Source organism: Agelaius phoeniceus, chromosome 3 (assembly GCF_051311805.1).
Source record: "Agelaius phoeniceus isolate bAgePho1 chromosome 3, bAgePho1.hap1, whole genome shotgun sequence".
Classification (NCBI taxonomy): Eukaryota; Metazoa; Chordata; class Aves; order Passeriformes; family Icteridae; genus Agelaius; species Agelaius phoeniceus.
In genome coordinates, this window is record NC_135267.1 from 111,006,319 (window position 1) to 111,021,461 (window position 15,143).

General features: G+C 42.1%; 1 protein-coding gene across 3 annotated transcripts in view; it reads right to left on the reverse strand.

The window, feature by feature from the left end:
- The window catches only part of TTBK1 (tau tubulin kinase 1), a 104,578-nt gene that overhangs the window by 77,450 nt on the left and 11,985 nt on the right, over positions 1-15,143 (reverse strand). For 2 of the 3 annotated variants that reach the window (XM_054629595.2, XM_077176164.1), the window contains exons 2-3: positions 9,979-10,137; positions 3,076-3,223 (exon numbers count right to left, since the gene is read on the reverse strand). In XM_054629595.2, the coding sequence (XP_054485570.2) occupies positions 3,076-3,223; positions 9,979-10,086 (256 nt within the window). In that variant the 5' untranslated portion in view covers positions 10,087-10,137. Of the gene's footprint in view, positions 1-3,075; positions 3,224-9,978; positions 10,138-14,666; positions 14,794-15,143 lie in introns of all 3 variants that reach the window. The other variant, XM_077176163.1, reaches the window with a different exon arrangement.

Here is a 15,143-nt window from a genome sequence, read left to right on the forward strand (position 1 = left end):
TAGCACCAGACAGAATATCCTGAGCCCTGCAAGTCCAGCCTGGACAAGGAAATATTCTGAAGCAACTTTGTGGGATCAGGTTTTGATTTTGACTAATAAAGTCTATGGAAGGCAAGAAAAAAACACAAATGCTGCTAAAAACTTCTTGGGTAAAGGTGCAACAACAGGAAACTGAGAGTTTCAGCTTATCACCTGCTGGAACAAGAAACTCCATAAGCTCACTTCTCAATTGTGTTTCATCCAAAGCATAAAAGTGCACCATTGCTGGTGTTTCACAGACCCAAGACAGTGAACAGATTTGGAAGTTTGGTCAGAAGACAACTTATGATCCTTGCAAGTAACAATGCAAGTTAGAAAGAATTTTGCCTTTGGGAAACATATTAATATATCTAAGAGATGCAGAAAACTCACTATACATCCAGAAAATTCAAATCAAGTATGAGCAGAAAAAAATTACTCTACAGAGCAGGTTAGAGATACTGACATGGCAGTGATCTCACACAGCCAAGCTCCAGTATCTCATTTGTGTTGGAAGGGACCTGTTGATATCATCCAGTCCATGGCCGTGCTCAAGCAGAGACAGCTAGAGCAGGTTGTCCATGGTCACATCCAGCTGGGTTTTCAGTATCTCCAGCCATCTCTCTGTTCCAGCACATGACCACCCTCACAGCAGAAAACTACACATGGTGTTTATCTGAAGGTTCAGAGACTCTCTAGAAGAGTTATTCCCTGACTGGCTCCCCAGCTGCTCTGTGTGGATTGCTAGTGCAGGACATTGTGAGGGACCTACCTGGAGCTGTGTTTCCCTATGTGGCTATTCCAGAAACTGTCCCAGAAATCCTAACTGTTGGCAACAGCCTGCAGTCCACACCAACCAGGAGCTACTGCACTCAGAGGTCAGGCTGTACCCAAACCAGTCTGCAGTATGGGCCAATGGCCAACCTTCCCTATCCCAAACTCTGCTGAGCTCTAGTAACTTGTAAGATTCTGATCACAAGTTCTGGAAAGAGCAGCAGCTCATTCATAAGTCCCTTAAGGTTGGTGTGACACCTAAACAGAAAACAATAAAGTTGCACTGTTTAAGAGGGATTGTGATTTTCAATTCTACCAGAAAAGTACAGAGGAATTTTAGACAATATTGTTCCCTTGCTTTTCTTCTGGATATCCATGAACTGACTGTATCACCTATGATAATACCAAAAACTTACTCTACCCACCAACTGTTGGAAAAAGGCAGTATCTCCCTTCCTGAAATGTTTCTCACCTCTTTGCAACACTCACAGTGAAAACATACACAATACGTGATTCCCCATGCTCTCAACCCAATTTCTTATTTTAACTTTATCATTTATTTCAGTAAAGCATTTGGGGATTAACCTTTAACCAAAAAAAGCTAAATTCCTCACAGAACAGCTTGATTTGTAAAAACATGGCTGAAGTAATGTGTCATTCTTACACAGGATAGCTGATGCACAGCCAATTCTGCTTCTTCTGTCTTTTCTGTCCTTTTCTTGAATATTTACTAACTGCTTTGCCAAGGGGCTTTTCCTAGTTCCATATACCACCACTCCCTCTCCCCAGTTACCAGCATCATTCTGTACACAAATGTGGGTGTTTTTTCAAGCATTTGGTTTTCTCAAAAATCTTCCAGAAATAAACACAAGTATTAGTCAACATCTTCTGATGCTAGTCCTGCTTTAGTGATTTCAGCTCATGCTTTTCAAGCATTCCCTACCATGGATGCAGCACCTATTGGCAGTGGCCAGCATGACAGCATTGTTTGTGGTACTCTAAAATCCATCATTCCACAAAGTCCTGCCCTCACTCAATTCAGAGCAGTTTGAAGTGTACATCCAAACAAAAAAAATCTCAATCACAGCCTTACTTGCCCTCATGGCAGTGTGTCCAGACCTCAGACACCCACTCTGCTCCTCTCTGGGAGCTTGTGTATCCCAGGCCTTTCACAGATCAACAAGTCCTCATAATGACCTGGGCTGATTTCTCCTTTACACAGCTCAGCTGCATCTTTTACAATCCAGAGTATTCAAAAGAGGCCTTATCAGTCCTCCTCTTGGGAGAGCTGAAATGTGGAAAACTATTTGACCTTCAAAAATAATTCACTGGCTTTTACCTAGAGGCAATCTGTCACAAACATTGAGTAACTCATTTCACAAGGCCTGCAACAGTCTCACCCTTGAATTCAGTTCAATCTCTGGAGATTTTGTACAGAGGCAATGGTACAGATTCATAGGGCCACAACATTATCTCTGAAGCATGAGCCCTGGTGATAAGGACCCTACTCAGTGCTTCAGCAGGTGTTTCCTCAGCCCAAGTGGGAATCCTGCAGAAAGGAACATCTCTAAAAATGTGTATTATACTATAACACATAAACTGTACCTGGCAATAGCTGGCTGTGCCTTAAAAAGGAAATCCATGCACAATGCCCTTCAGGCAACAGCAGTTCTCAGTTCCTCAAAGACAGATTTAGAAATTTCTTGTTTACATCCCTCCATGGCAATCTTTTTAGTAGAAGCCCCCCTCCTTCATCCAGGAACAACTGCATGAAGACAGCTCCTTTCCACCCTCATTAAGAACAGGCACATCACTTCACTCTTTGCCTTCAGGACAGTGAGGTACATGAAAAATTAGTTAATAGTCAGTTTCCCTATACCTCCTGTTGTCCACTTTTTGCATTTCTCTACTAGTCAACCATTTTACTTGGAGACTCTGTCATGCTTTAGTGCTCCATGTCCTCTGGGAGGCAACCTCATTTTTTAGTCAGATGCTGCTCCCTCTATTCCTTATTTTCTAATCAGTATCACTAGATTGCACAGACCAGTGGACCAATAGTTCGGCCTAAATCTCCTCATTGTCCTTATATCCTGGCAGACAAAATAGTCCCTGTTGTTGGATCTCACTTGAGTTGCAGAATGTAACAACTTTCTGAGCTGGATGACTTAACAGGACATCACATATAGATGGAAGCTGAAGAGAAAACTATAAAAACCATTTGCAACTTTGGATTCTAATAGTTAACATGCACTTTTAGTACTTCCAAATGGCTTTTTGCCTTACCTTGCAGCTTTTTCAGGACAGCCACTTCCATCTTGAGAACTTGCTTGGGCTGCTGAGCTGATTCCACTTTCAAGGCCACATTCTCACGGGTCAGCAAATCCATTGCCTCGTAGATCTCCCCAAAGCCACCTCCACCGATCTTCTTCAGCTGCAAAAGTGCAAAGGGGTTTGCTACAAAGTGCACAGAGGGATCAGCAAGCTGCCTCTCACAGTGCCAGCTCCTCGACTGTGTAGGGAGAGCAAGCTCAGCTCCCAATCTGTGCTGTGCCTGAATCCCTTCACTGCACAGCTTGGCAAAAGTCCAGCTACCCACTTGACAGTGCTATGTATAAATTCTTTGCTCTGACAACAAAGAACAAGCCTAGCAAGCAATGACAGGTGATACTTTTTTAAAAGCAAATGATAATGCCTATGGCCTCCATGATGTTTTTGCCAAAATTCAAGGAAAGACCCTTCAAGGAGATAGCAGAACCACTGTCATTCCCCCTCAACAAATACATCTCTGTGGTAAAAACAAATCTTTCAAGAAATAAGTTAAATGAAGTTTACATCTCATTCAAAGACTTTAAAAACAGAATAAAACATCCACTGGAATCTTTTACAAGATTCTTTACCTGGAGTTACTTCAGTGTCACATTTCAAAGAACTGCTAACAGGATTACCTCAAAACAGTTGGGTACAAGCCACCAGTACAACTCCATTCTTTCTCAGCCTCTTTTTCTCTTTAGTTTGAAAGCCAATCAAATTACGCTTTTTGTGTCTCTGAGCAAAATTAAAGACTGTTCCACAATAGGAATCCATGACTTCAGCTGACATAAACTCAAAGCTAAAGATGTCTAAGTTTCAGCATATTTGATATGCACCTTCTAGAGACAGATTGTCTGCCTGTTCTAGAGTAGCCTCCCATTCAGAGGGCAAGTCAGGATCCTCTGCCTTTCCTGGAAGGTGATTCCTTGATCCTCCTTCTGCTGAGACTTGACAGCATATGTGCACATAGTTATATATAATCATGTATAATACAGACTCCTCATGTGCTGCAAGAGTCAATGTCTATGCCAGGAAAATAATTTTATATTTGTTTCTCTTAGATATATTTAAAGCCTACTGTGCTGTCCAGGAGGAAATTCAGGTTTACACTGAATAACACTTAACACTTAAGAGAGGAAAAGAAGTTTCAGTCAGACAGATAGTCAAACATGGATCTTACACAATGTTTAATCAGGTTTAGATGATATTTTAGTGTCTTCTGTACCACCAAAGGCTTGTCCTGTGCATCTGTCCAGTTTGTTGAACAAAGGGCCCTGCCTACTAAGAGCAGGGTTCTTTCCTCTCAAAGCTGACCAAAATAATTTGCTTTTCTGGCTTCCAGGTCAAGAAGAACAGTTCCACTTGAAGAAGGAAGTGTTTTCCATATTAACAGCTTGACAGCCAGCCTCGTCTCTGAAGCTCTAACTTGATAACCCTTTGAAAGCTGCTGTCCAGAGCAACTTCTTGTCTTTTTTCTCATGACCTTCCACGGGGCTAAACAGGCACATTTATGCAGTAAACAGCCAATAACTAGGTCACCACAGATTATTCATAAATTATTACAGTGCAGCCCTACTTCCACTTGGAAATTCACACTAAGTGAGCTGGCTATTAAAAATCTTTCTTTCAAAACAGTGCTACATTCAGCATAGCAACAACACATCAGCTAATACCTCAGGATTCAGTAGACGAGATCTTCTGTTGTCTGATATATTAATGAGAAAGGGAAAGGGACAGTAGAAGCTACAGAAGGCAAAAAGGTAAACTGGGAACTGGAGGGACAATATTGAGACTGCACACCTGGCAAAACAGCCAAACTGGAGGACACATAAAGGTCTACAGAGAAACAAATGGGAGATCACACAAGATCAAGATCAAAGCTTCTGCTGAATCAGAAAACTGATTTTATACACACATTCCAGCCAATGGAAGGCTGTCAAAGCTGCCTTTGTTTCCTTGCATCCTTGCTCACACTCTTATGGAAATTATGCTCTGGCATACTTTTCCCAGCACACCAGATGGTACCATCCATTCAACATCACCACTAGCACTGCCATACTTCTTGGTTTTTCAGCAACAATGAGGCTGTCAGGAGCCATTTCCTTTGCTTTGGTCCAGAGCAAGCTGATGTAAGTCAAGGTCTTGGCTGAGGTCAGGAGCTTATGTCACATCCATTGCCTCAGTGTCTGGGTGCTCCATGGGAGTTCACTTTCTTAGGTAAACTTGGAATAGCCTTTTATTAGCCTTGGACACAAAGGAGAGATGGGCACATACCACTCAAAAAAGCCCAAACCAGTAATGAAACTGCAAACATAAAGTCAAGGAAGAGAATGAAGCATCTAACTAGAATTACCTAAGTGGTAATCATGAGTCATCACCCATGTCAAGCCTCACTGCCTTGGGGATATTCTCTTCTGGTCCTGCCACAGCCCACTTACAGTTCTGACTGGGATACAGGCTGCCAACACCAGCAGGATTCATCCCACCTAATGCACGAGCCCCTGTGTGAGCTGGGTGTCCAGGTGTCTATTCCAGGCTGTGGAATCAAGTGAATAGTTCATCTGATCAAACAGGTAGGTATTTGGACTTGGACACAGACAATCAGGAGTTACACAGCACACAAATGGCTCCCTTTGAAGTCTCCTTTAAATATCCTGAATTATTTTTGATTTATCCTGAAAAAGACTCTTGTCGCACAATCTTCCAAAGCTTACTAAAAAAAACCCCAAAACAACAACAGCAACACACAGCCTTCTCACTAAGCAAAAATCAGTACTTTCAGACACAGTTCAAAAAACCAAGGCAACACACAACTCCAGCCAAAAATAAGCTTGAATACAAATTTCATCTTTTATTCCAGAAGCAGTAATGATACCACTGCTCTGAACAAAGTCTGCCTTCCAAGGATATCATATAAGGACTAGACCTTCCCAGGATGACATTCCAGGACCAGGGCAGGAATGGTTTGGTGTCAGAATTGGTGGAAATGTAAAGAAATGTGCACTCTAAATCCAGAGCAAAGGACCAAATGGGAAGTCAGCAACCCTTAGTGAGCTCAGCCAGGGTCAAGGCTGTCATCCACAGGCTTCAGAGATTTGACAAGGTCAAACAATGACCACTGTGGCTGTCTCCTAGGAGCACTTGTACAGCCAAGCCTGCAACTCCTGCAGCCCAACTCAATGGGCTACTTGATCCAGAAAAGGCCAATAGGCCTCATCTGACTTAAGAGCTCAGGAAGAGTTAACCCTTGTTCACCAAACTCTCCGGAGTCCACTCCACTTGCTTAAGATGACCGGATCTGATCTCAAGGGAAATGAACTCATGTACAACAGGTATGAACTGAGAAGCCAATCAAGAACTCAGCCAGCCACATTCTAAATCATCTGAAGACCTGTCAAAGCCCACTTAAAGCAATTCAGAGTGAGACCAAAACAGTCCCTAAGTCTGACAAAGAACCTTCCTTGTCCCAGGTTCCCTCTTGGAATAATAAATTGCCTTTCGAAACAAGACAACGTAAAGAATCCACTAAAGTTTTGTGAGGTTTCTGGCAAGGTTTTCAAAATAAACTGGAGAGCTTCAGATCAAGAAGCTCAGAAACCTGAAAGAAAACAAAACATGGATTGCACCTAGGGAAAGAACATACACATGTACAGGAGTCATCACTTGTGTTCAAAGCTCAGTGCAGGAGCTGCCAACTCTGTCTTGCTAATAAGTGTCAGTTGTGAATCCCCAGTAAAAGGCATTCATGTGAAATAAAGAGGTACATCAAAATTCAGCTTTAACATCCATACCTAGTTCAAAGCAAGTACAAGTTACATTTCACTTTGTTCCCTCCCCTGAACAAAACTGTTCGCATCATTCAGAGCACACGTGGATCAAGACCCTCTGGGGACTCAGCAAAATGTGGCTCCAGTACTGCCTAAATTTCATCAAAAGTATTTGCAAGTAAAGAATGATGACTATAAAGAATACTTCTAAATCTACAAGTTTTGATAAAAACCATAGGCACACCCTGTCCATGTCTTTTTTCATAAATAAGAACAAAAATGTTACTGCTGTCAGACAGCCAAATTTACTGACTTCAAGTGATAGGAAAATGAACGACCAAGAGGCTAACTGCAGAGAACTAGCATCTTCATTTGTCAAAGTTTGTCAGCCAGCAGAAAGGAGGAAAGAAGGAAAGGAATTCAAGGAATACATTACACCAATCTAAAATTAGAAATCGGCTCAATAATGGAAGTATGCCAGCACTAAGAGCTACAAGGTTCAAGCAGATGCCCAGCCAGAGACAGTCAGAGACACTGGGAGGACAAATTACACAAAAGACCTTCTGGCAGTGGCACCCCAGCATCACATAAATATGCCACACACCTGCTTGAGCAGGATCCATCACCCACAGCAAAGATTGGACCATACAGCTGGCACATTCTGGGCTAGATTCAGGAAGATCTGTGACAAAAGGAAAAAATGCTACTCCTGATACTACAGCTGTATGCTCACTTTAAGGTACAGTCCCTTTTTCCTTGGTCACTTGATCCTATGCTGTCCATTTCCTTGGGCCACAAGAAGTATTTTCAGAGCTTTTCCAGATTACTCCAAGCCCCCCACAGCTTGTGGTTCTGACTGGTCCCACACCAGCTTAAAGAAAGGGAAAGGCACAGAAGGGCTGCCTAAAAGGAAAGGGTCTGCACTTCACTCTTTTTTTTGGGGGTGGAGGGAATGACTGTTCAATGAAGGTTCACAATGCACAAGTCAGCTAGCACATGGTCAAATTCCCAGCTCTACTCAGAGCTGGGAAAAAAGGATTTCTCATTGCTATTTACAGCCTTTAGCAAGTCATGTCATTTCTCAGAGCCTTCAAGTGGGGCAATGACCTCACTGCAGTATTTAAGGCTACTGTGAGACATTATAAAACATAAAAGGTTATTCCTCTAATTAGAGGTAGTTGTTGTTGACAATACAGCTGCACATTTCTATCTTTTCCAAGGCAGAGTTAGTAGGCAGAGCTTCTAGTGGGCCCCAGTCACAGATTCATGCAACAATGAAGCACCAAATCCCACACTTAGTGCCACTACCAACTTAAAAATTTGTTTGAAATGTTCCCTGTAAGCATCACCGAGCTTATTTTAGACTTTATTTGGAGGTTTTGGTGCTTGTAAGAGTTCTGCTGTTGCCAAGAACGAAGTTACTTTGTTTAGACCTTGTTACAAAAATACTCCCATCATTTACAGAAGTTTTAGCACTCGTCTCTATGAAGAAGCAACTCCAGGATTGATGAATAGAGAATGGTACAAGCTAAAGTTAGCCAAGGTAAAGGAGAACAGAGAATCCCAGAATCACAGAACTGTTCAGGCTGGAAGAGACCTCTGCAGATCACCCAGCCCAACCCCACTGCCTCGACAGGGTCACCTGGAGCTGGTGACACAAGAACCCATCCAGGTGGGTTTGGAATGTCTCCAGAGATGGAGACTCCACAGTCTCCCTGGGCAGCCTGTTCCAATCCTCTGCCACCCTCAATGTGAACAAGTTCTTCCTCATGTTAAGGAGGAATCAGTATTAGCAATCATGCACCTGAAGCAAAGGCATCAGGAGAGTGCTGAAATTCAGCTTGGCAAAGAACAAGCACCAATCTGACCAAATTCAGGCTCTGGGGAAATTTCTGTTTGTGCAGGGAGAGACAGCTAAAAGCTGCAATCATTATTTTCTGAGACACTGGTAAGCACAGGGCATGTTTCAAGTCCCCTATGTCAGTCAACCCATGGATCATCCCTCCAAAACAAGTACAGCTCCAGTCCAGAGCTGCAGGAGCTCAGCAAAGCTTTCCTTCAGCTGTGACAGAAAGCTTTGGGAGGGGCAAAGGGGCTGTCTCCATTTTGGTGTCTAATCACAGAAAAAACTGAGCTTCTCCATCTGCTCTCAAGAAGCCAGGAGAATGAAGAACAGTTTGAATTGCTTAAATATAAATAGGCTGCTCAGCAATTGGCCAGACAGAAAAGTGAAGGCAGAGGAGAATGCTGGAACAAAGTGGAGAGAGGCAATGGGGAGCAACAAGAACAGGGCTGGGTCTGATGAAAGCATAATATTTTGTCTGAAGTGGGCTATTGAAAAATAACCTATCCACAGCCTGGAACTGAAGTGAATTCAGAGTCCCAAGCTTTTTTAGTCCTCTGCTCTCCACACTCCACTGCAAAACTCACAGGGACACTGTACCACAGCCAGTCAGCATAAAGAACAACTCAGTGCTATCACTGCAAATCACTTGTAGTTCAAACTAGTGAGGCTTCTGCTGGGAGTTTAACAACTTAGAGAGTGCTGGTAATCCCAGTTAAAAATTGAGACAATGCTATACATGGGATTTATATGTTTTTTCAGCATTTTAAAAGCAAAGCCTGTCCAGCTTGCACAACATGGGAGATAAGAACTAAAACTCTTAACATATGATGGTATAATTTTAAGAAGTATCTCAATAAATTTACACAGAAGTTGAACCAGCTAGTTAGTCATGGACTTTCTGGCTCTTGAAGTAGCTGATGTTCCAACCCAAAACATTTGGTTTTACATCATCTTATTGCAATGCAATTTATTTATAGTCATGTCTGTAGTATTCTTTGCCACAGTAATTTGAAATCTAATTTTCTACTAGAACACTATTCAGTCTGCTGCAACAGTTCAATCCTACATAAAAATCCTTGGCAGATTTAGCCTTCTGAAAATACCACTCAAAAACCCTTCTCCCTGCAGTATCTTGCTGACATGTCAAACCCTACCACTCCAGTGTTGCTTGCCAGAGGCCAGGATTAAGCAGGGAAGCTGCTGTAGCACTGCAGGAGGAGGAGGAGGAGGTTTGTTTGGGCCATTAAAACCAGAGCTACTCACCACTTTCCAGCGATCTTTGACCACGTAGTTGGTCGGGAGAATGTCGACCTGTTCCCCTCCACCACTCATGTTTGGTTCGTCCTTGATGACTGCTGCTAGGCACTGCATTTGCCAGCCAGAGAGTATTTCAGTAACTCCCAGTTTAAATGAGCCATTTATCTGAGGGAACAAAAAGGGGCAGGGGAATGAATGACAAAATTATTCCAGGTCGCAGTACAAGTATACATGCTGCACTCTCACAGGTCTTGCTTGTGACTAAATCAGAGCCAGCCTCTCAGGAAAGAAGGCAAACTCACCCTGCAAAGCCCTGAGCTCACTCCATGCATAACCTGACAGATACAACCCTGCTCCAAGTCAGCAGCACAAACTAAAGGCTGACAACCACCAGCTACACCATGCAGGAGCCCTGAGCTCTTGGGCTTGACAATGCAAGGAGAATCCAACACCAAAATGTTGCAAGGGCTCTCATTGTTACCAGGTGAAGAAGTCTTGCTTTAGCACAGCAGCTGCTACCTCAGCGGCTTTTATGGCTTGCATTGGATGACATCCAACACAAATCAGAAAGGTTTGCCAGGTATTGCATTCAATAAGCCTAAAAAGTCTGAATAGGGTGGAAGGACTGTACAGGGCCAGGGTTACAGACACATCACTGTAATGAACAGCCAAGCAGAGCAGATGGGGAACGTTAGAAAAGGCTCCAGCCAGGCACAAGTTAGTCCTCCTCATACCCTACACACAGTGCTAAAGATGATCAAATTAAAATACAGAGAGATAACTTGTGCCTGTGGTGTTCATCTTGCCCCTTTTTCCTGCTTTTATATGGAGCTCCAGATAGTCTATGTTGATATGAATTTTAAGGGGTTTTTGTTATAAATCTTCAGCAAAAATGACTTTTAGAAACACATTAACTCAGCTTTCCTAGAAGAAAATGAATGAAACAGGCCTAATAAAAGATCTTGCTCAGATATTTTACTGGCTTTAGAAGTAGGCTGTATCTTTTACTAAGCATGGATCTTGGCAATTTTATTGTCATTCCCCAAAAACATGAATATCTTCCTTTCTAAAAATGAGTGTTACTGTAGCACTCTGGTTGCAATCTTAGATTAACAACATAAATGCCAAATTTTTTAAAAATACTAGAGCTGGCCACTCAACCATCACATTTCTTCAGGTTCAAAAAAAAGGCAAAAAAAATGACCAGTTAATTATCAGCTCAAGTAGAGAAAATAACTCATTCCCTAGCAATAAAAGGACTGAGAGGGAAGGCTGTGAAGGGGCCAGTATGTAATGTGCACAAGGAAGCAGCAGACAGAAGTATGTCAAAAGTGCAAGACAAAGGATGATCAAATAAAACATGAACAAAAGATCTCAGAGATCTTACAAAAATCTTCACAAAAGAAGATTTCATTCCAGATATAGAAGATAACTACATGAAAAAAAAGAGCAGCAGACTAACTCAGCAAGAGGGCTGCTGAGAAATGTTCAATTCAACATCTGCTAAAGGATAATCAAAATAATAGAAGAGAAATAAGAAAAAAAGTGGGTATTAAAGAGATTCAGAAGAAAGGTGCTGCAAAATGTTCCAACTTCTCACTGAAAGAGTCCTGCATCTGTATGGGGTAGCTGTGCTTTCAATCATTGGGTACAGAAGTAAGAAACTGGAAAGAAAAAGTACCTGCTGTGTTTGGCAGCACAACATTTGTGCTTCTTCTTCTAATGAGCAAGTGGAATGCCATTCCCAAGTTCCTTTATGCTCACCAGAACACCTGAACCAGCCATCCCTAAGCTACCAGTGAGCACTGAGCACACAACCTCCCTGCACATCAGCTCAGGAGGCACAGCACCCCTGCAAAAATGCCCTTTAATGTTGGCTTTTCTTCTGGTATTTAAAGAAAATTTAGTTCATTATAGACTGCCCCAAACTTTTAACATTGCAAACAATAATAAGACACAGAAATAAGTATGCCCTCCCTACTCTTGAAGGTCTCCTCACATCACTTTAGTGATGCATGTGCATAGTAAGATTTCAGTCTGGTGACTGTGGTGGAAAGTCATCCCAAGGAATAATTTTGGAGGAGAGACTGAGCATGGAAGTCCACGAGCACTCAAAGCCAGGCAAGGTACAATCGCCTTCCCTGGTGCACTATTCCACTTTCCTTTATCAAAATTTTAATACATGTGTACAAAGATATCATGTCTGTTATTTAAAGGAATCTGGCTTTGAAATAGAATAAAATTCTCCTGGGCAATGCCATGAATAGCAGCCATTTGGCAATATGGAATTACAGAACTAAGTTTACAGATATGCTCTGGTATCACCAGAGTAATGCAGCCAAAACAAATGCCAATTTAATTATAGGCTGAAATGAATTCCAAGCTGGTTTAGATCACAGTAGCAGCACAAATCTAAACTTTATTCCCTAGGTAGTACAAATACTGCAGAAACATGCTCAGGCCTATGGGCCAAGCATTACCTACATCCATGGCAAGACATAACACATCAAACTAAAAACCCAGGAGGGTCACAAGGGGCAAAAGAAGCAATGAAGGTACCTTTGTGCAGAAACCACCAGCACAGAAGGGAAGAGGCAAGAGATGGCCAGTGGGAGAGTGGTAAGGCAGTTCCTCTCCTTCCCAGTACACAGCAGAGAGCATCATTTCTGCATGTTAAATGTTACCCAAGCACCACCCTCCTTACCTTTGAAATGTACTGACTACTGAATATAAAGAGACATAATTTAAAGTACAGTGACTGTGAAAACAACAACTTTCAGTCTGTCTTTTCCTGTAGGAAATGGACAAGGTGTCAAAAGATTCTTGTATCCCTGTCCCATGAAGTCATGCAAGGGAGTTGAGCAAGCTTAAGACACTCTAAAACTGCTTTCCTAGAAATAGCAAGTGAAGCACAAAGGAAAGCAGCTGAGAAATAAACAGGGACAACAGTAGGACCAAATTCCATCTCTTGGCCAACCTCAGCATGAAGAAGTGTGAAATCAGCTCTTCCACACTGATATCTCCTTCAGCCAACTACAGAAACTTTACAAACATATAAACTTTATAGCTTTTTAAATTTAGTCTTGGCATTTATAATAAAAGAAATGCAAAAAATCCCCATGTTCACCAGTATACTGAAAGTGGCAAGAGCAGTCTGAGGAGTCATTTTATATGCCTTCCCAGCTTTTATTCTCTATCCTAGACACCCATTCCTAGCCAACTCAGGTCAGGATACTGGCCTAGATGGACCTGTGGTAGGACTCGGTATGGCCTGACTTGTGTTTTGGTGAGGAGTGTATTTTCAGCAGAAGGAGTGTATATATCATATATATGTCTTCTCTAGCTCTTCAAGGTGGCCAGAGAACAAAAAATAAAGAATCAATGGGAAGAAATCTCATATACACAGCCCAACCACCTTTACAAGGTTGTCTTCCATACAAGCAAAATTTTAAACAGCTTTACTGGAATAAAAATATTTCCTAATTTTACAGGATTATAGCATTCTTAAAATTAAACCTATAAATACCAAGCACACCCTGTAGGAATTCCTAATGAATATATGAGATCTTTGCTATGTTGGCTTGCTTCACTCCCAGTATATCACAGTTGGAGAGCTCAAAATACAACCCACTCACATCAAGCTCAAAACTCATCAGACATGAGGTGGTTATTAAACAGCAGAACAAAGCTATGGAATTCTGTCTCTCACCACCTTACTAAGGATCTTAATCTCACTGTGGAGGTATTGCAATATCCCACTTCATTTCAGGACACATACTTACCTCTGGAAGTCTACAAATTAGAACAATTTAGACTGCTGTAACCCATGACCCTCTTTACTTGATCAAATTCCCCATCATGAAGCAGCTCAAGAGCATGATCCACCCAAAGAGTGGATCCCAGAGGTGTTATGGAATGTTGATGTAAACTACAGCTTTTTTTTTTGTGTGAGACAAAGTTGGATAACTGCAAAACCAAAAGAAGTAGCCCAATAAACTGCAGTCTAGAAATCAGGTCAATCTCCCTGTCCAATACCTGCATGAGAGGAACAACCAAAAAACAGTTGTAAGTAGAATTTAAACATAATTTATCTGTTCCCAATATGAACATGAAAGAAACAGATGGGCTGGGGAATAAGATGAGAATATAACAAGTAAGACTGAAGCCAGTGGAGTTTCCAAGTGCCACTTCTCAACAGCACTAGGGCTCACTTAATGGCAGCAGTAGCTGCATGGGCTCAGTGTCCCTCACTGTTTTCCAACATCATCTCCTTCCAACACACAATACCAACCATAAAAATGAAATCACTCACATTGAAACAAACAAAAAACCCTTACATCTTTGTACCATGCACTAGCATTCCGTTATCAGGATAGGAATGTGTGTAACAGTACAGGAAAATAAGTTGATTTAAAAAAAATACAGTGCACTGGACTAACAGCCCCTCAGCCCTGGAATACACCATACTCCCTGCTGAACTTGAAACAGCAATGAAAAACAAGCCATACACTGTTAAGAGTAGGTCTGACAGCAGGAGCTCATGAGGTTCTGAATTATTCCTTGAAGACATCTCCCTTCACTGCCTGCCCCTGCTGCAGCAAACCCTGCCTAGAGAGCAGGCTCAACTCCTACCAGCTGCAGCCCAAAGCCTCCTCTGGGACATATTCTTCTCATGGGCAGGGAATGGCACTAACCTGAGAAATTCTGGACTTGCTGTTCAAAGCATTTCACTTCTGTAACAATCAAAACATCTAAAGGTGAGGTTGCAAGATGCTGGGACTATTTTTCATCTTTGAATGGTTTATGGCCAATAAGGAGTAACTGGGAAAAACAAACAAACAAACAAAAAAGCTGCAATCAAGACAGACTGCAATCAATCAAGGTCCAGATTCTCTGCTAACACGAGGCTGCACTGAGCAGAACATACATATTAAACACAGTAACAGATGCACCTTGACAGCATTATTATGGCTACCCAGTTGCACAGCCAACTGAATTATCACTGCCTGCACAGTGAAAGTAACAGCACAGGACCAGAGGAAATCAAACAAAACCCCCAAACAAACACCACCACACTGCCAGAGACTGCATTCACACACATTACAGAGCAGTCAGACACACCAGTAATTTCTGTGCCAAACCCACCTATCTGCAGGGAGAATCAGCACAGG